The sequence below is a fragment of the Pelobates fuscus genome, chromosome 5 (assembly GCF_036172605.1).
Source record: "Pelobates fuscus isolate aPelFus1 chromosome 5, aPelFus1.pri, whole genome shotgun sequence".
In the NCBI taxonomy this organism is placed as follows: Eukaryota; Metazoa; Chordata; class Amphibia; order Anura; family Pelobatidae; genus Pelobates; species Pelobates fuscus.
Genome location: NC_086321.1, coordinates 76,144,366 through 76,166,886, shown reverse-complemented (window position 1 = coordinate 76,166,886; position 22,521 = coordinate 76,144,366). Strand labels below are relative to the sequence as shown.

The window sequence follows — 22,521 nt, the reverse complement described above, 5'->3', positions numbered from 1 at the left end:
CGGTTTATTTTATTCAAAACTTTAACAGTACAGTTAAATCGATAGATATTTTGTTAAAACATATACAGTACAGTGCCCACAATATAATATCATTATATAATTTGTGTGTGTGTTCATTTAATTAATGTATCATTCTGTGATTCTATGACACTAATATTTTTTATACTCTGCAGGTTCTGAATGTTCATGTATTAACCCGAGTCAGTGTCCAGAGAATGATGCCCAGTTATATTGCGTCACAGTTGGAACTTCGGGAAAGCAAAGAACTGTTAATCATTGCGCATTAGCAACCATAAAATGTAGAAATATGAAAATGGAAATTCTTTATAATGGAGAATGTACTTCGTAAAAAGGTCACAGTGAATTAATACTTATTCATACACACATCCACAGAAAAAGTCATGTAATCCTGTCTGATGAAAAATGCTAACGTTTTATATTTACACTAGCTTTTTGTGGTCATTAATTTTATTCATAGTCTAAAGAGTTATGTGAGGACAACATCCTGTATTAAATCATCTTTCTGATATGTCAACAATATTCTACAATTTTGCTATATACTTCAAGCAATAAACATTTTTATAGTAACTAGTTCCAGGTTGTATTTCTCTGTGTAATATACATATCATGACTCTGTACTTATTAAAATTGTTCTTACATCTGAATTATTTTCATTATTCACTGTAAAACATTAAAAGTAAATGAATACTGTTATCATCTAACAACAATACCGCTTAGTTTGTAACCCTCAAAGACTGTTACTGCTACTGAGAGTGTAGAATGTCAGGAGCCAATCAGAACCTGTTATTTCTACAATTTAACAGATTGTCTCCCAACTTACACTGTGCATAGGAGAGTAAAATGCATGGAACGTCTCGTACTGCAGAATATTCGCAATGCCCAAAGGAAGTCCAGAAAAATAACAGTATAGTTTTGTACAGCAGAGTTAGCATTGTCACTACAAGATGAAGGCACTATTTTAACCCCTTAAGGACCAAACTTCTGTAATAAAAGGGAACCATGACATGTCACACATGTCATGTGTGCTTAAGGGATTAAAGTGCTTTATGAACATGTTCTAATGGCAAAGCACATTTAATTATATGTATTGAAGCCTTAAAGGGGTACTCCACTCCCCAAAAAAGAATGCATAGATAAAAGACCAAAAATAAAACACTGATTAGTTGATATACCCCAAGTGAAAACATGAATGCATTTGCTTGCATTGAATTGTCTGAAGCCTTTGCAAACTCTCCCCTTCTAACCCCACCTATACTTTCTGTGGCTGTCCAATCACAGACTTCCCAATGCTGCTCTATGAGAAGTCTTTGCAAGTCTCATGCTCTGAGCAATTGATGCCTCTTGAGTTTCGCTCCACTGAGCTTAGCAATCTGAAATTAACAGTACCAATTGACTGATTCACAAACAGAGGGGTGTAACAAGGTTAATATATAAAAGTGCCAGCTTCTTTTTAAATCTATTGAAAGGGTCAATATAAGCAGAAAATGCTGCTTAATAAATAAAAGACAATTTATTTGAGATTCCATGTGGTCATTTGTAACATTGCAGGAAAAACAAACAAACCCCACTTATACTCAGTAGTACACAAGCCAAAGTCAAGGTCTCACTGAGAAAAAAACATACAACATCGTGGCAATTTTTAATTTGATGTTTTACAATTTGACATGTTTGCCTATGGGGGCTTAATGTTTTGCATACGTAAGTATTGTGAAATACTTTTAGAATTTAAAATAGATACAAAATGGAATTGAGAGCAGGAAGCTTATACTTCGAAATTCCATTAGCTCCCCTGAGCCAAGCCCTGCCGTTCAGAGTCAGATCATTGACAGCAAACGCCACCTGATTGCTCTCAGCCATTGTGCTAACCGTACTGCTGGACTTAGCTCAGTGGAAAGAGGTTGGCGGTATGGAGGCTGGGAGCAGCACCTTTTGTACCACAGGTAAAAACGGTTTGATTATTTATATTTGTAGTGGTTGTGGTGTTTATAGTGTCCCTTTAATTAGTTTACCTTGTATCATGAATACTGGGTTTTATCAATAAAGATGCATTCAAAATATGAAAAGACAAAAACATTGTATTGGTTGTCAAAAATAAAAAAGTGACAATTTATTTTAAGATGAGAATCACATGGCTTGACACACTGAATTAGTGAGATCTTGTATACAAACTGTAATGTTTTTAAGGATGAAAGAATCCTTGAACTGTTGAAATGCTGAGTTGATTTGACATGCTTTGTAGCAGTTTGGATAAATGAAGCATGCAGCACTGTGATTTTTCTATGTATCACAAGGACTTATGCTGACAATTGCAACATTCACCCCTTGGCACTTAAGGACTCCTGCCTCGCATTCAGTCAGGGTTTGCGTTGTGCCATCTACTTCAACACAAATGCTGATGCATGTTCGTCGTTCATCTAGACAGTGAAGGAATACAATATATTAATGGGAAAGTCATATTGAAGGCATAGTGAAACAGCACATGATGAGACTATATCAATATTTTTCAACTTCCTTCATTACACAGCATGTTTTATTTAGAATTTATGACCCCCACATTTTAATACCAAGCAGTAGCTTCCTGTGTGTGATTAAAGTTCAATTAACAGAGCAGGACATAAAAGCTTCCAACGTAAACACACTTTGCTGCAAGATCTGAATTAAAATTATTATTATTATTTTATTATTTATATACCGCCAGCAAATTCCGTAGCGCTGTACAATGGGTGGACTAACAGACACGTAATTGTAACCAGACAAATGGATGCACAGGAACAGAAGGGTTGAGGGCCCTGCTCAATGAGTTTACATGCAGAGGGAGTGGGTATAGTGACACAAAGGGTATAAGTAGGGTTAATGAAATAGGTTGCTAGAAAAATAGTTGCAGGAGAGGAGTCATGGGGGGAGGAGGAGGAAGGGGTGAATGAAAACCTGCTAACAAGTTAAATTATATGCTTTCCTGAAGAAGTGTGTTTTCAAATATTTTTTGAAGGAGTGGAGACTGGGTGAAAGTCTAACGGAGAAGGGAAGGGAGTTCCACGTAAAGGGTGTAGCCCTGGAGAAGTCTTGGAGGTGAGCATCAGATGTGGACAGAGGACAGACGTAGGTCTTCGGCAGAGCGCAGGAGCCTCCACAGGACATACTTTTGTATTAGGGAGGATAGGTAGGCTGGAGCAGCATTATGTAGGGACTTGTAAGCAAGCACCAGAATCTTAAATTGAGCCCTATATCTAACTGGAAACCAATGTAGGGACTGACAGAGGGGGGAGACATGGGAGGTGCGGGCGGACAGGAAAATTAGCCTCACCGCCGCATTCATTATAGATTGCAGAGGTGCAGTCTGGGAACACGTAAGACCACTGAGAAGGGGATTGCAGTAGTCAAGGCAAGAAAGAACAACGGCATAGACCAGCACCTTGGCTGCATCTGGTGTTAAGTAGGGGCGGATGCAAGCTATGTTTTTGAGATGGAAGAGTCAGGATTTAGTGATCGACTGGACATGAGGGGTGAAGGAGAGGTCGGAGTCAAAGAGAACATCTAGGCAGCGAGCCTGCAAGGTAGAGGTAATGGTGGCGCCGTTGACTTGGAGGGAGGCAAACACCGGTGTAGCAACACTTGAGGGACGAAAGACCAGAAGTTCTGTTTTCGATAGGTTGAGTTTAAGGAAGTGAGCAGTCATCAAATTGGAAATCGCGGAGAGGTAGTCAGACACACGAGTCAAGATGGGTGGAGAGAGATCAGGAGAGGGCAGGTAGATTTGTGTATCATCTGCATATACATGATAATGGAAGCCAGAGGAGCTGATGAGTTTACAACGGGAGGCAGTGTAGACTGAGAACAATAGGGGACCAAGGACAGGACCTTGTGAAACGCCAACAGAGAGGGGTTTGGGAGAAGAGGCAGAGCCAGAGAAAAACTGAAAAAGCGCTGGGAGAGGTAGGAGGAGCAACAGGAGAGAGCAGTATCTCCAACACCGAGATTAAGGAGAATAGGAAGAAGCTGTTGATGATCATCATTGTCAGAGGCAGCAGAAAGACCAAGGAGAATTAGGATAGAGTAATGGCCGCGAGATTAAGCAGCGATTAAATTGTTGGATACTTTGGTCACAGCTGTTTCGACAGAGTTACAAGCGCGGTATCCAGATTGAAGCAGGTCGAGCAGAGAGTTAGATTCTAGGATAGGAAGTCTGTCAATCTCGCACACACTCTCGCACACTCTCTCAAGGATCTTGGAGGCAAATGGCAATAGCGATATAGGGCGGTAGTTGGATGGGGATTGGGGTCGAGGTTTGGCTTTTTCAGAATTTGTGTTATAGTTCCATGCTTGAAGGGTGAAATAAATGTGCCTGAGGAAAGGGAGAGATTGAAAATTTTAGTGACAGGAAGAGCAAGAGAGGGAGACAGAGTGTGGATGAGATATGAGGGAATAGGATCAAGGGAACAGTTGGTGGGGAGGGAAGAGCGGAGCAGAGCAGAATCCTCTTCCGTTGTAGTAGGTGCTAATGAGCATAAAACAGTGGAGTGAGTGGGATTGGGTAATGTATTGGAAGATGTATTGGAAGGGTAAAAATCTTCTCAGTGAAGTGAGGTGAACAGGGTGGTAGGGGAGGGGGAGCAACAGGATGAAGGAGAGCATTAAAAGTGTGAAATAGGCATTTGGGTTGGTGGGACAGTGTGTTTATGAGGGTGTTGAAGTAATTTACTTTTGCAGAGGAACGAGCCAGAGTGTTGGAGCACAGCATAAATTTATAGTGGAGGAAGTCTGGTGCAGAGTGAGACGTTCTCTAACAGCGTTCAGCAATTCTGTAAAAATGTTTTAGATATCGAGTCAGCTTGGTGTGCCAGGGTTGTAAATGGGAGTGATGGCTGCGTTTAAATTTAGGAGGTGCCATGATTGAGAGGAGAGAGTTGAGTTGTAGAGTGAGGCTGCAGAGTTAGAGCAATTGAGATTTGCGATGGGTAAAATGAGAGTGTGGAGTTTGGTGGAGAGATGCTGGAGATCAAGGCAGTGGAGGTTTCTGCGAGATTAGAGAGTTGAGGGTGGTGAAATTTGGATACGGAGTATGCCAATGTCAAAGGTCAGCAGATGGTGGTCAGATAAAGGAAATGGAACATTGGAGAGATTAGAGGTGGTACAGTGATTGGTGAAGATTAGATCAAGAGTTTTTCCTGCTGTATGAGTTGCTGAAGTAGACCACTGTGTGAGGCCGAAGGAGGAGGTTACAGAGAGCAGAAAAAACCCTCTTTTTTCATGCATGTCAGTCACAGCCAGCAGAAGTGTGACCAGGACGGAATTAATAAAAACAAGTGATTTAACTCCTAAATGGCAGAATACTGAGCAGTGAGACTGCAGGGGCATTATCTGTATACAAAAACTGCTTCATTTAGATAGTTGTTTTGTGCTTAGAGTGTCTGTGTAATAAAGAGACTGTGTGCTACATAAGGGCATCAAATGATCTTTCCTTAACAGCCCATCATTGAAAGCCAAAATGGAGTGAGATAATTGGATAGATTACTCTTAGTGTTCCCTCATATGCCTGTTGAAACTCAAGATAGTACTGGGTCGCCTGTACTTGACCCTCGATTGGAACATAAAATCCTTTAAAATGAAATGCATGCTAAAAACAAAGGGGAGATACAAGGAGAGAAATAAAAGAAAGGAGACACTGAGGTAGAGAGACATGGGGAAATGAAAGACTGCACTTGTCAGACTGGGAGGAAGAAGACTGATAAGAGCATGACTGTTCCCAGATTCATTTCAAAATCCTAGTACTTAGCTATAAAGCACTTGCCAACAGTGTCCCAGCCCACATATCTTTCCTAGTAAATATGTTCCATCCTGACCCCTTCACCCTAAAAACTGACTTCTGCCTCGATTCCCACACTCACTGCCAACTTTTGTTTTTAGGAGCTGCTCCGTTTTATGAAATTCCTAATTCCTAATCTATTAGACTTTCCCTGACTCTTCAATCATTTAAGAAAGCCTTAAAACCCCACTGCTTCAGAAAGGCATATCAATTATCCAAATTATCTGACCAGGAATGGCAGTTGTTTCATAAATTTGTCTGATACCCACGTAACCTGCAAAGAAAAAAACTGGAGAGAGACAGTGATAAACCCTAGAAAAGCTTGCAGATAATCTTTCATATACAAAGATTGATAAAGTGGTGATATAGAATAAAAAATGTAAAAAAAAGACTGCTTGGGGGCCAGGGGATACTAGAAAGGGGAGACTTTGTGAAAAGAAAACTAGGGGCCGATATGAATTAGGGAAGACACTAGCCTACATACCTAAAAAGACAGATGCAGAGGGACTATATAGTCACTGCAGTAGCGATATAGGGCGGTAGTTGGATGGGGAGTTGGGGTCCAGTTGGGTCCAATCCCACCCATCTCATGTGTCAAACTTTATTGGGAGAAATCAAGCCAATTGACTATCTCAAGGCAGACTGGGATCTTTATTTAGTTAAGTCACTGAGGAGGACACGACCAAAGGGAGCACAGGCCACATTCCATCTGTGTGCCACTATCCATCAAATAGCAACTTCCAATAAGTGCCCTAAATCATAAGAGTTTACCAAGGGAGTTCACCAAGGAGGACACAAGGAGGAAAACAGCAGACAGTGCTTCAATCAACATCTTCATTATCATCCACACCCTGTTGTGCATGCTGCATTTATGTTTGTGTTCTTTATCTAGCCATATGTGTAGTGTAAGTACTACTTTTTCACCATATATGCACTACTTGTAACTTATTTAATATTCCTTGTAACCCTCTTCACATTCCTGTCATGTTCCTACCACTACCCTCTTGATCACCACTGGTGAGTGCTGGTGGAGAGTGTTGAAACCAAGCCCTCCAACTCACCACCCCACAAAAGTATAAAACCTTACAATAGCAATACTACCAAACTAAGATAGTCTAAATTCCTATTACTCATGGTACTTGCCCTTGCAAATGATGTAGAGTCTAACCCTGGTCCCCCAACAGATTCCATTCCTAGTCTCCCAGCTTAAAAAGGCCTCTCCTTTATACACTGTAACATCCACAGCTTCCTACCAAACATAGATGCACTGCAAGCTTGCTGTTACAAAATCATTGTACTCTCTGAATCGTGGCTAACCACAAAAATACCTGACTCTGCCATTGCAATACATGGGTATTCATGCCATAGAAATGACAGAGCAAAAAGATGAGGAGGCATTGTAATGTATGTTGACACTTCCATAAAGTTTACCCCCTTACAAAACTTTAGGTCTTCTGCCACCTTTGATTTCCTTTCTGGCACAATAGAGATCCTGTACAGTAAATCAATCATTGTTGCAGGATTCTATCGCCCACCTAGCTCCCCAGTGCATTCCCTATCTGACATAGCCCATCACCTTAGTGAAACCATAGCTCAAAACCCAAAAAGTGAATTGTTGGTTTTTGGAGATTTTAATATTGATTGGCTGAATCCTAAAATAATAAATAATAGTTCTTGCTCGCTGTTTAAGACTTTGCAGCTAACGCAATTAATCTCCTCTCCAACTGGCATAAACATTAAAAGTCATAACCATACCCTACTGGATTGGATTCTCTCCACTTCTCCTGATAGAATCCAGGAAGCAAGTGTTCTCCCTAACAGTTTAAGTGACCACTGCTTAGTGTACTGCGTGCGCAAAATAAAGCCTACTAAATCCTCTCCCAAGGTTAAAATCACCAAGTCCTTCAAAAAATGTAATCTTGAATACGTTCTAAATGACATCAAGAACCTCCCATGGCACAGATTAAACTTTATCCCAGATTTAGACTGTGCAGTTGAATTCTTTCAGTACGAACTCCTACAAGTTTGGAATTTGCATATCCCGCTGCGTAAGGTGAGAGTAAAAGGGGCACATATGAACTGAGTCACAGCTGACCTCATCCAAATGTACCAGTTTTGGGATTTATTGTGGTCAAAAATCAGCGTACTGGATCTATGAACGATCACTGTGCATATAGACAATGGCAAAATATATGCACAAAACAATCAAAATTGGCCAAGGCCAAATATTTCTGTGAAAATCTGAACAATAACATATCAAACCCTAGAAACTTTTGGAAAATCATAAATTAGTTACAAACTCCACCAAACCACTCCCAACCCTCCACTGTCAAAGTGGATAACCAAACCCTGCAACTTCCCTTAGATGTGGCAAATACCTTTAACAATTATTTTGCCAGATGCTCCACCACCCTGATTGCCACGCTAATAAATGACACACATCCTGAAGCTACAAATATGGATCAAGCCCCAACTAAGTTTGCAAAGACACAATATAGACAAGTTCAATTTTAGACCTGTACCTATTAGTGTCATTAAGAAACACCGTAATAATCTAAAAATGAAAAGTCAGTCTGGACCTGATCAAAACCCAGCAATGCTGTTGAAGCTTAGTGCACCGGCAATTGCTAAACCTGTCACAACCCTAATTAACGAATCCTTGGTGTCTGGATACATGCCAAAACTTTGGAAGACTGAGAGAGTAGTGCCTATCCATAAAGGTGGTGGCACTACTTTGGTTTCTAACTATACAATATGATTGCTCCCAGTATTGTCAAAAATCTTGAAAAAATGCGTCCATGCGCAACTATGTGAGCATTAAAAAACAATCGAACTCCCTGACCCCTGATCAATCGAGCTTTTGCCCGAATAACTCAACTACAACTTCCCTCTTAAAAGTTTGCAATGACATCCAAACTGGCATGGAACAAGGAGACCTAACTGGAGCTATTTTCCTTGATTTTGCAAAGGCATTTGACACAGTAGGCCAAGACATTCTACTGCACAAACTAAAAAACTCAGGTAATGGTGATTGTCTGCTAACCTGGTTTAGATCGTATGTATCGGATAGCTCACAATATGTGTCCATTTCTGACACCCACTCCCTCCATCTCCCAGTCACTTGTGGTGTTCCCCAAGGTTCCATTTTCTGCCCCCTACTATTCCCATTATTTGTAAATGATCTGCCTAATGTCTGCAAATCCTCAAATGTACACATGTATGCAGATGACACAGTAATCTATGCAAGCAAATCCAATCTACCACAGCTTTAGGCTGTGCTCCAAGACCAGTTCACAGTGGTAGAAAAGTGGATCACAAAACACAAACTCTTACTAAACAGTGACAAAACTGTCAATGATCTTTGGAACTGTACCTAAATTACACAAATTACACAAATCCCACCTATCCAACAAAACAAACTCAAATAGCACACTGACCGCAGTCCATTCTTTCAAAGACTTGAGTATGTTGTTAGACCCCTATCTATCTTTTGGCCTCCACATAGAAAAACTTGCATCTAAACTTTATCCAAAATTAGGTGCCCTGTACAGAAACAAATCCTGCCTAAGCCCTACAGTAAAGGAAAAGATTGTACCGCAAATGCTGATGCCAATCATTGATTATGGGGATGTAGTATATGCATCTGCACCGCAATCTGACATTAATAAACTCAACACATTGTATAACTCGTTCTGCCGATTTGTGCTAAAAAGTAAATTACAGGACCCACCATTGTGACATGCTAAAAGAACTAAACTGGCTGGCGCTGGAATCCAGGCGCACCCTTCATCTTTCCAGCCTTGTGTTTAAGAGCTTTTCTGGGAAACTCACCCGGCTGTTCCCACCTCCTATAACATCCGATCCAGTACCAGCACTTTATTTAGTCTTCCTCAATACAAAAAGAAAATGCTTTGATCCTTCTTTTCCTAGAGAACGCCGCACTTATGGAACGAACTCTCGCACACTTTTAATTCTTCCCCAAGCCTAAAGTCCTTTAAGAGATCCCTCTCTACATACCTCAAAACAGAATGGACGTGTCATGGTTGATTATATATCTTCTACCTGTTCTATGTTAAATTTTGTATATATTCTGTATTAATATTGTTTTTGTATTTTATTGTACCCTATTGTATCAATGCAATGTTTTGTGGACCCAGGACATACTTGAAAATGAGAAAAATCTCAATGTATCCTTTCTGGTAAAACACTTTATAAATAAATATAAATAAATAAATAAATAATATATAGTAAAAAACACAATAATAGGTCGCGCTAACTACAAATAAATGAGTAATAACAATGTAAAATAAATAAATAAAAAGATAAAATAGAACAAAATCTAAAGGACACAAAGGAGAGGAATAAAAATATAAATATTAATATAAATCCACTTGCACACACTCTGACGGTGAGGAATGGAACAGTTATAACGAATAGTTCCAATACTTTATAGTCTGCTGGTATATTCCAATAAATTAGTGGAAGGCTTGATATGTAGGGATTTCCAATGAAGAAAAAAGGATCCTCTAATTCATGGGGTGTCTTGACTCCGTGATATACATGGAAAGACAAAGCAGAGAAACTCCAATAGTGCAAACTGAGGACCAATAGGAGCAGGATAAGTATAGGGGAGGTAAATTACTCACCTCTTATTGAGCATAAACTAGCTCAAGTATAGTAAGCATTCAGTGGCGTCTGCCCCCCACTGGCGGGATAAGGTGAAGATAATTCCTCGGTATAAAAGAAGGGGGAGAAAAAACAACCAAATATAGTGCTCACTGTAGATATAATAAAAATAAGTTTAAACAGTAAAAATGCAGGTACTCACATATGGATGAGCAGGATATACTGCTCAATCTATTCGTTTGGGTGGTATAGTCCCCACCTAGGATTCTTTAGCAGGTATCAGCTTCACAGTAGTATAGGACCAGGTAAAATAAATAAATAAATAAAAAGAAAGGATATATGGCAAAATAATTCTAGGTTAAGCCAATATGCCTTTAATAAAATAAATATATAAAAACAGCCAAAACGCGTTTCGCCACACAGGGCTTTATCAACTGGCAATCATTGCCAGTTGATAAAGCCCTGTGTGGCGAAACGCGTTTTGGCTGTTTTTATATATTTATTATCTTATTAAAGGCATATTGGCTTAACCTAGAATTATTTTGCCATATATCCTTTCTTTTTATTTATTTATTTATTTTACCTGGTCCTATACTACTGTGAAGCTGATACCTGCTAAAGAATCCTAGGTGGGGACTATACCACCCAAACGAATAGATTGAGCAGTATATCCTGCTCATCCATATGTGAGTACCTGCATTTTTACTGTTTAAACTTATTTTTATTATATCTACAGTGAGCACTATATTTGGTTGTTTTTTCTCCCCCTTCTTTTATACCGAGGAATTATCTTCACCTTATCCCGCCAGTGGGGGGCAGACGCCACTGAATGCTTACTATACTTGAGCTAGTTTATGCTCAATAAGAGGTGAGTAATTTACCTCCCCTATACTTATCCTGCTCCTATTGGTCCTCAGTTTGCACTATTGGAGTTTCTCTGCTTTGTCTTTCCATGTATATCACGGAGTCAAGACACCCCATGAATTAGAGGATCCTTTTTTCTTCATTGGAAATCCCTACATATCAAGCCTTCCACTAATTTATTGGAATATACCAGCAGACTAGAAAGTATTGGAACTATTCGTTATAACTGTTCCATTCCTCACCGTCAGAGTGTGTGCAAGTGGATTTATATTAATATTTATATTTTTATTCCTCTCCTTTGTGTCCTTTAGATTTTGTTCTATTTTATCTTTTTATTTATTTATTTTACATTGTTATTACTCATTTATTTGTAGTTAGCGCGACCTATTATTGTGTTTTTTGCCATTTCACTTTGAGGTTATTAGAGGGAACCTCATACCCATAGGTTGCAGCTTTTCATTTGTTCCCAGTCCTATTAGATCACTCAGCGCTGATCCAATACCTATCCTAAATAATATATAGTCACTGCTCCCTAGCCAAGCCTTAGCTCACCAACGTAAAACATATACAACTACTTTTTCAGTTGTCTCTAAAAATTGAAAAAGCACATATGTTCACCTGTTCAACACCATGAACCTATATATACAGGAATTAACAAACACTTGGTCCAAGTCCATCCCTTGATGCTGTTACCAATATAAAGCCTGAGAAGACATGACAATATGAAGGACTGTCTAGGATCTGATTGCCAATGCAAAGCCAATGAGTGACATCAGAAGTCGTAGAGCAGACTAAGCATGTCACTGGGGTCTGTAATGGGGCAACAGGGCGACATGATCAGTTGCTCAGCCACTTAGCAACTACTCCAACCATCAATGAGTCAAATGTAGGGAACTGCAAAATTAATGACAGACACAACATACGCAGCATTAACCTGCTTTTTTAGTTGTTTTGTTTTTTGTTTTTTTATTTCAAGGAAATCCAGGGAGAGGGGGGGGCAGTGCTGCACCTTCCTTTGTAGACCAGCTTGCACTAGTAAGATATTCCTATATTGACTGGTTCTCCATTTGGCTAAATTGTACAGCTGGAATATCTCTACTCCACAACAGATGCAAATGTATATAAATGTATTAGATCATCAGCATGGTTGTTATTTTTACTTTCATGTCTATAGCTTCATTCATAATGGTATATTACAAGCACTGTATGTCTGAAATAAATACTTGAAATGAATAGTCAGCTCAGTTGATGTCTGTACATAGTTGTTAACTGTCACAAATTTGCCAGGACTTTCCTTTGCTTTTGGCTCATGTCCAAGCAAAAATGGAACTACCAGTAGTGTAGCCAGTGTAGCTGCCTCACGGGGCACAATAAGGTCACTAGAAATATTTGTGTTCTTTTCCTATTTCTGTGTGTGTGTGTGTAACTTTGTGTACCTCTGGATATGTCAATGTGTCACTATGTGTAACTGTGTGTATGCATCTGTGTATGATGGTGTCACTGTGCGCGTGTGTGTGCGCCATTATGCATGTATCTCTTTCAGTGTTTCTGTGTGAGTGTGTTTCTGTGTACATATGCAGAATTGACATCTATGGTGGCATACCCATTGTACTTAAGGAAACCCTTATACCTGAACAAACGTCCTCAGGATTACAGGAGTAACATGGTGTTTCAGATGCCTCTGGGAATTTACAGTTTGCAGCTTCAGTCAGAGTATACGTCCTTCCCAGACATGTCAGAGCATTCATTTTACAAACTGTAAGTGGAACATTTTTCTTGTTTCTTCCATCAATGGCACACACATCAAGTGAAGGTCTAAAAGATAAATCATTTTTAATGTGCATATCTCATAAAAAACTCTATTGGTTGCAGGTTTTGCCTCAAAAGCAAATATACTGATTTTGCTTCAACATGGTAAAAAGCATTGCTAATTATGCATAAAATATTAAAGGACCACTATAGGCACCCAGACCACTTCAGCCCAATGAAGTGGTCTGGGTGCCAGGTCCCCCTAGTTTTAACCCTGCAGCTGAAAACATAGCAGTTTCAATGAAACTGATATGTTTACACTGCAGGGTTAATCCAGCCGCTAGTTGCTGTCTCCCTGATTTACAGTAAATCGCACTTATTGGTCCTCACAGACCGCCAGCGTCAAAAAAGATCCCCATAAGAAAGCATTAAGTAATGCTTTTCTTATGGGCGGGTTTGAATGCGCTGGCCGCTCATGCGCATTCGCCACCACTCGGGAGCTGACGTCAATTGAGGAGGAGAGGTCACCAGCACCGAGGGAGCAAAGGTAAGCAAATAAATGGTTAATTAACCATTTGTATTCCTTACGCTATAGTGTTCTTTTAAGGGATATTAAGAGATTATAGATAATACAGAATAACAATTCTTTCACATTCATAGGGATATGTTGTAAATATATGGAAGGAATTTGGGTATAAATTTTACAGCTATTAGAATTGCGTCAACTCCTTTATATTGAGGTGCTTGCCCCTATTTTTAGAGGAGATTTATCAAGTCAAAAACAGATTTTATTCTTGTGCAAATTGCTAAATAATGACATTCTATTGGTTTCCATGGTGATTGCTCATTAAATGTCTTAGCAGTTTTGAACCAGAATAGCACCTGTTTTGCCTTGATAAATCTCATCATTTGATTCCATCAGTTTTCCCATTTTTTGTTTTCCTGGCACTGTAGATTTTCTTTAACTTAACCTTGGATGCATTTTTAATCAGCTCTAAGCACAAATATATTGTAGTTTAAAGAGCTTAATTTTAATTGTGACATTTTAACAGCACACCTATATACTATGTATATATGTATTATGCATGTTGATTTTTTCCAAAAACGGTATATGATTGAAAAGTTTATGAAAATATTATCCAATTTAACTTTAAGCACAGTTTGTAAATTGTTTTAAGATCAAGATTTGCAACTTATTGAATGTTGTTTTCCTTATAAATTGCTTGGGTTTAGATCTCGTTAGAGATACAAATTCACTGCTAAGAAAAAATACATTTAAATCATATCTGTCTCTCGTTGCTGTAAACAACAGAAAATAGCAAATTAATCATTACATTACCCGCATTCATATGGCATTTTACAAGTGCATTTTGAATCTTGGATTTTTTCCCATGGCTGGCATTTAGGTCCAGGTGTTTTGGGTGTCACTCCACTAACTGTAATCAAATAGAATATAATGTTATTAAATAAACAGAAGAGGCTTAGTAAAAGGTATTGTGCATCATTTAAATAGGGTTGGTAACGACTGCAGATGCAAACAGGCAGGTTAAATAACATAAGAAAGACACATGATGATTTGTGTAGCCGCAGACTGGCCAGAGTGCCTATGATGACCTTTAAACTTATGAAAGCACCTTCAATGAGGATGTTAGCATCAGAACCGGACATGGAGCAAGAAGGTTGCATGGTCTGATGGTTCATGTTTTATTTTGGGCCTAGTGGATGACCGGGTGCATGTGCATCGTTTATCTGGGAAAGAGTTGGCAGAAGGAAGTACTATGGGAACTAAGAAGGTCGGCGGAGGCAGTGTTTTCTCTGGACAATGTTCTTTCAAGGCAAAAGTGTTCACTGATAGCAGTGATCTTTTTCATGCAGAATAATGCGCTCTGCCACAATGGAAAATTGTTCAGGAATAGTTTGAGGAACATGACAAAGAGTTCAAGGTGTTGCCTTGGCCTTTAAATTCCACAGATTTCAATCTGATTGAGCATCTGTGCGATTTGCTTAACAACAAATTCAGTCCATGGAGGCTCACCTTGCAACTTGTAGGACTTAAAGGATCTGATACCAGATACCACAGGACTCATTCAGAGGTCTTGTGGCGACTAGTCCTCAATGCACCAGAGCTGTTTTGACAGCACGAGGGGAACCTACACGTTATTAGGCAGGTGGTTTTAATGTTGTGGCTGACCAATGTATATGGTAACATAATGGTCCATTTTTATATTTTATGTTGGCTATTTCAGTTGGATGTTTAATTTAATCTAATTTCCAGACAAAAAAATATGCATGTATTATGAAAATGAAATGTAATTGCATCATTTGTGATAATCCTTAGGGTAGTTAGACTAAAGTGTTTGTGGTAGCTCCAAAACAAGTTAGTTTACTTAGTGATTGTAACGGGCCGTTTCACTTACAAGAGGATAAAACCCAGTTTAGGCGATATCCCCCTTTTCCATAGACCAGCAGCTACAGAAATCACCAATCTCCCGAACTGCAAACTGTACGAATTCTGGAAACTCCCGAACTGGAAACACACGAACCCTGGAATCAGCCGAACAGGAAAAGCATACAATCCGCTTACACTCCTGGCAGTCAGCATACAATCCAATTCCCCCAAAAACGAGACGACACATCGGTTTGAGGGTCAAGCAGAATCTCAGGTCTGGAACACCCAGCCTGCTTTTTATTACAGTTGTGCACATACAGGACACACCCAGGGGGATGCATAAAACAACCAATCAAGTAACAGTACAACCCACACATCCCCTCCCCTCAGATAAGCAATTAACATAATTATTACATACTGTAAAAATACAGTTTCCACACATACTCTGTAACTTTAAAACCATACATCATATTCACATAAAAATACATATCCACAATCAATCCATTCAGGGGAACGACATATTAAAAAATGGCATGAATCAGACCAGGGGTTCAAAAGTTAGTAAAAGTATCTTTTGTTCCCCCTGGCTGGCAGTATTTTAATCTGGCTCAAACAGTAAAAGTAAAACATCCCCACAATGCATCCTGGCTTCCTCCCTTCTGCCCTGGAGATAATTGGAGAAGTAATCCAATTATCTCCCCGGTCAAAGACAAAACTCCATTACACATGTGGGGACCTAAATACAGGATTATGTTTTAAAATATATAAAGTTACTTTTTATACATTAAACACAGACATGTAACATATCCCCAGATAGCTCAGGTCTGCATGCACATTATTAGGTGAATGGCACGCAGACCACACAAATACAGTTTAATTGCCATGGAGCCAAAGTCTTTCCCATAGTCTTTCATTATATGAATAGGCTCCATGGCATAGCTATCTGGGGGTATCACTGCTCACACAGGGCAAGTACGGAATGGCCCCACTGTGTTTAAAGGGCCAGAATGAGTGACATGCACTCTGTTAGGGCCGAATACGTTTTGTAAAAGAGCCCAATCTCCCAGGGCCATAGTCCAAAGGCAAGAGGCGGGCAAGCAGCCCCCTCCAAGGACACGTGGCGAGGTCGGTTTCGCCACAGTGATTAATGCTTATACTAAGTCTGGCTGTGAAAGAACACAATATTGGAGATTTATCAAAGTGTCACCAACACTTTTCCATCTAATCAATATTTCAGTGAATTTTATGGGCACAATTTATTAAATCTGGTTTAGTTTTTTTCTTCTGTTGCTTTTTGTGCCATAGCAGTCAGTTTTGAATATGTACCTCTTTTCACGCAATAGAGTAATGAATATTTCCATCACTTTTTCCCAACAGAAAAGTGGTGTAATTATTCCACCACTATAAATTTGAGGGACTTCTGCATCAGAAATGTCTGTGAAAGCTGAAATGTTAGGTAATTTTTTTAGGTCACTTTAATAAATATGATCAACATCATGACAGAATGTAACCACCACTTTTTAGAACACTTTGATAAATAACCCTACTTATATTCAGAGGTGGACATCCATGAGTACTCTACAAGCTTCACTAGTAGAAGGTTATGAGTTAATATGAATTACACAACAAATAACAGAATGATGAATCTTAATCAGAGTTTGAATTACTTGCCTTTTCTTTTACACTGAACACCTTGGGTATCAGGATACCAGCTGAGACTGGATCGGCACAAAAAGCTATTAGGACCATCTAATTCAAATCCTGATGGACACGAGATCCCTATTTTATCTCCAACCTGGTAAGCTGACTTCTTTGAATCACTAATAATATTATATGGAAAAAGTGGATAAGGGCACATAATTCCTATAAGAAATAAAAATATTATAAAGCAATTACATATTTTTTAAAAATTATATGCATTTAACACCCACATTATGTGTGCTTAATGGTTTCCTATGTCTTAGTTCCCATAAATGTTTAATATGTTCTAACTGATCGAGTTATGTGTCATTCCCTAGCCTAGAAAAAATATATACAAATTCTATTACTTTTATTTTCAGGTTTTTGTGCTACAATTGCTGCAGCCACAAATTGGTTGTCCAACTAGCTGGAAGCTGTTGTTGGGTTTTCAATGGTTTATAATTAACTAGTACAGGCAACTAGTCTTTCAAGAACTTGTGGGTTATGCAGGGCTTCAGCGCACTTTGAAGACAATAAGAGGGACGTTATATGCTTTGGTATTATGGGGCAGTGAAAATTATCCTCTGTACACAAGGTGTCACTTTGTATTTCTGTGGCCATGTGATGTTCAACCCCAATTTGCCTCTTGACACAAATTTATGATTTAACTGTTCTTCAGGTTCACCAGAGTTCCTGCTGCCTAATTACATATCCTAGAGTTGGAATAAATGTCGCTGAAAATCCTGGCCCACTCATGAATCTACCACCTCGCAAACACTGGAAAATAAAATCTTTAAAACACACAGTGTCCTTGGACCAGGACAAGGTAAAGAGCTATACATTGAACTCAAGGTGATGGATTTATTATTAAAGGATACCTGACGATTTACAAAACCTGACAATTTACAAAAAGGCAAGTTACACTCACGTTTGCAATGTATGGGTTCAATGTGCCACGTAAGGTCTTTTTTGCATTCTGCAATAGAATCACCAACCAGGGAATACCCTTCATTGCATGTGTAAGTAATGCGTTTCCCAACATGAAATGAGGATCCAGTGTCCTGTAAAGAGAACACAAACCAGAGATGTTACTGGGAAGGTAAAACCCCTGGTGAAATATTTATTTGCTAAACCAGCAATAGCAGAGAATTATCAAAGACAATGCTAATTTTAAAGCAAAACAGACAAAGTGAAAACATTCTGCAAAACTCAATTGTTTTACCAGCTGGTCCAAATATAATGGATAACCCCACAAGTGTTGTATAGAGTTACTAAAATAGCTTCTCAATATGCCTACTTTCTTTGGTCATTAAACTCATAGGATGCAAAGATAAAAAAAAAACAAAAAAAAAAAACACAAGTTGTAATCTTTCAACTTTTCTATTTGTGAAACTGGTTTCTCCACAGTGACTTAACGTGCTGTGTATTCCTGTGCCAGTGTATTAGTTATATATGTGGAAAGAGAGAAGAAGTCACTATGTGGAAAGAGAGAAGAAGTCACTCAACAGGAGCGCAATTCAGATGTCCAAGCAAGAATCAAGGACAGGTGACTTGTCTCAAAGTGACGCCTGCCTCCTAAACCGAGGGGTAACCCTCAAACTAGCGACAAATAACAGAGGAAGGACCCTCAAAAGGATAGGGGTCCTAGACAGGAGGACGACCAAAACACTCATAGGGAAGGAGGCCCTATCTTCTAAGGGGTAGAGTAAACAAAAATACAGACTAGGAAGAAAGGGGGGACATTGTCTAAATAGTGCTCAAGGGTATGTACTCTCGAGTCAGAGAGAGAGAGAAAGGATAAGAGGATACAGAGGAAACTAGAAGTCTCGGTAATCTCTAATCGAAAAGAGACTGAGAGGGTTATTTACTAAAATGAGACAAAATGTTAGGGACTCAAAGTGAATTCCAAGTGAATTTCAAATTTAAGGCCAAAATAGCTCATATCTAAATCAACTATGCTCTCAGTTCAGCTACTTTGACATTAAATTTGAAATTCATTTTGAATTCCGACAATTCTCTCTTTAGTGAATAACCCTATGAGTGAAATAAAGGTAGATGAGAATGTTAGAGAAGATGAAAGAAATAGAAACTGATTAATTATTAGATTTTTACAATACCTGAAAATGTCCATTTTCAAGAGGAGGAGGAGGTTGGCAAAATGCTGTATGTTCTAGTGACACTTCAAAACAGTGTGGTTCTACCATTCTACAAAAAAATAAAACATGAAAAAAAGTTAATAGGGAAAAATGCATGTTTTTACATTATGCCTCTTTCTATATCCGTGAATGCTTTTAACGTTAGAATTATTGCAATAAACCGGTCACATACTTGAGCATGTTTAATGCCTTGCATGATCCCTTCTGAGGATATAGGGGAAATAAATAAGAAGTTTGAAAACAATTTATTAAACAGTGAAGCCCAGTGAACATAAACAAACTGAATACTAAAATTTTGTCCCAAATCACTACATTTATTTTTCCTGTTCAACTATATTTTACGATTGGTATTTTTGGTCTATGTTTTGAACATTCCATTGTTTGGTAAATAACACACTTTGAAAAAATGTACTGTTTATTTGACACCAAAACATAGTGTAATTATATAGAAATCTATATTGTGATAATTTGCCTCTGATTTGCTTCTATAAAATATCCAAACATTTCTCTCTTTATTATAGGAGTCCATTGATACAGTTAATTCGTACAATCCGAAAATAAATATCTGCATAACTCTTATCAATTTATCATCGATTGCCATTCCAGCATTCCTAATCCCATAAACGGTAAACTTGTCATCTCTGGAAATGATTTTCTCCTTTGACTGAAAATTATCTTATCATAAAAAAAAGATGAAGATTTGTCTTAATCCGATGTTAGCTGACATTTTAGAGATCTGGTATATTGATTTTACTTGATGGATTTGACAGAATCCATATTAACATAGTTTATATAGTACAAGGGAGAAATATATATTAATTCATCTAGATATATATATATGTATATACATATATATATACATATCGCAATAAAAAAAAACTGCGATCATTTCCTTTACGAATTGCATAAGCCCATTCAAAGAATGTTAGAAAATTCAAATGCATAACTATTATTATTTACAAGGTTTTGTTTTTTGTTTTTTCTAGGACTGCTTTAAAATAAATTAAAATAAAATAAATTAATTCTCCTTCCGTTTTGTTTTTTCCATAGACATGAAGCAGTTTTGATAAATTACTGAATTAGCACTAGGGAAATGTAGCCGCGTTAATGAGGAATAATGCATGAATGTGGCAGCTCTGAAAATGAATGGTTCAGCACAGCTGCCAAAGGTCTTTGGGATAAAACAAGTAACCTTTGAATTATTTTTCCTGATATGCAAATGTAATAAACTCCCACATTCATTGTGCATTGACTGATTTACAAAGTCAAAGTCCAGATTGTGCCTCCGTGACAATTACAGTCACCAAACAGGTGAGCAATACTTAGAATACATGACATTTAGGAAGGATAAATATTAGCAGATGTAGGCTGTGTGTTTACGTTTTATTAGCAGATACAACATGTTTCTGTTAAAAGGAACACTTATTGTTCTGTTTATGGGAACATAGTAATACATTGGTTTTTCCAATGGATTATCTTTTCTCCCTCCCTTAGATCATCTCGTTACTCTAACAGTACAAAGTCTCAGATGTCCGAATAAAAGGCATTCAGATTTCAATGATGTTGAATGAATGGATGGATGAGAAATTATTTTAATTCTCTGCTTGATTATAAAATACTGTAGGTTGCACGGACCAAACTGTCAGCTTTGCTTTTATGTTCAATATATTTTGGTTTTATGCATAGGAGGGCATCTTGGCTTTGCTTAATCTATCAAGAACCAGTGGCACCTTTGGACAATATCAGTAGCCTCCAAAAGCTTTCTTATGGGAAATATAGATTGGCTAAGATCATCATGATTGATTATCTCAGCCATGGAGCCGTGGCCTGGCTGCTGCGAGACCGCCAAGGCGATGGAGAGAAGTTATGTTAACTACCTTTTCACTGCAATCTGAAGGGGGTTGTCACCTAAACAGCCACTCCAGCACTTTAGTGAAAGGATTCCATTTTTATATTCTAAACACTATAGTGTTCCTTTAAATGAGTGGGTTATTCTATTTTAGAATATAATCCAAATTAGTACAATGGAAGTTACCATCATTGAATTGTAAGGAGTTAAGACATCAGTAAACATTTAATATATTCTATTTGTATTTAAATTAGCAAAGTTATGAATATAAACCCCACCAAAAGTTTTAATATTACTTGCTTCAGGCTTATTTTAACATCAAAATATTCTGCTTGGTTGCTCTGCCAAAGCATTGGGTAAATAGTTGCTGATTAACACTAGACTACAATGTAGACGGGGGTCAGACAGCACCATCTTAACTTTCCAACAGCTCCTGTGTCTGTAACTCTCGCGAGCTCCGCGGCCCGCAGAGCGTTGTCACGGGTTACCATGGCAACACTCTGCGTGGCATGCAGGCACAGTTCGCGAGAGTTATAGACACAGGAGCTGCTGGAAAGTTAATATGGTGCTGGCTGACCCCCGTCTTCATTGTACAGCGGCTGGCTCCCCCCACCATACCACCGGACCACCAGGGATGCAATCTCCCCCCTCCTTAGTCAGGTAAGAAGCAGGGAGGGGGGAATACAATTGTGTGTTAAATAGATGTAAACACCCCCTCCCCCCAATTTTACACATTTACACACACTAAAACCACAACACAAACACACACTGCAATCACTATACACACACTAAAACCACAACACAAACACACACAGCAATCATTATACACACACACTGCAGTCGCTATACACACACTAAAACCACAACACACACACTGCATTCACCATGCACACACTAAAACCACAACACACACACTGCATTCACCATACACACACTAAAACCACAACACACACACTGCATTCACCATGCACACACTAAAACCACAACACACACACTGCATTCACCATACACACACTAAAACCACAACACACACTGCGTTCACGATACACACACTAAAACCACAACACACACACTGCATTTGCCATAAACACACTAAAACCACAACACACTGCATTTACCACACACACACTAAAACTACAACACACACACTGCATTCACCATACACACACTAAAACCACAACACACACACTGCATTCACCATACTGACACTAAAACTACAACACACACACTGCATTCACCATATACACACTAAAACTACAACACAAACACACACTGCATTCACCATACACACACTAAAACCACAACACAAACACACACTGTATTCGCCATACACACACTAAAACTACAATACAAACACACACTGCATTCACTATACACACACTAA

The 22,521-nt window shown here is 38.6% G+C and overlaps 2 protein-coding genes across 2 annotated transcripts in view; one reads left to right on the top strand and one right to left on the bottom strand.

Annotated features, from left to right (window-relative positions):
* C6 (complement C6) overlaps positions 1-591 on the top strand; it is a 61,882-nt gene extending 61,291 nt beyond the window's left edge. Inside the window, exon 18 of the mRNA XM_063454003.1 lies at positions 174-591. Within this exon, the coding sequence (XP_063310073.1) occupies positions 174-349 (176 nt within the window). The 3' untranslated portion in view covers positions 350-591. The remainder of the gene's footprint in view (positions 1-173) is intronic.
* Positions 592-2,076: 1,485 nt separating this feature from the next.
* The window catches only part of C7 (complement C7), a 251,950-nt gene continuing 231,505 nt past the window's right edge, over positions 2,077-22,521 (bottom strand). Inside the window, exons 14-19 of the mRNA XM_063454005.1 lie at positions 19,250-19,337; positions 18,061-18,193; positions 17,120-17,315; positions 14,403-14,495; positions 12,945-13,129; positions 2,077-2,435 (exon numbers count right to left, since the gene is read on the bottom strand). Coding sequence (XP_063310075.1) covers positions 2,299-2,435; positions 12,945-13,129; positions 14,403-14,495; positions 17,120-17,315; positions 18,061-18,193; positions 19,250-19,337 — 832 coding nt within the window. The 3' untranslated portion in view covers positions 2,077-2,298. The remainder of the gene's footprint in view (positions 2,436-12,944; positions 13,130-14,402; positions 14,496-17,119; positions 17,316-18,060; positions 18,194-19,249; positions 19,338-22,521) is intronic.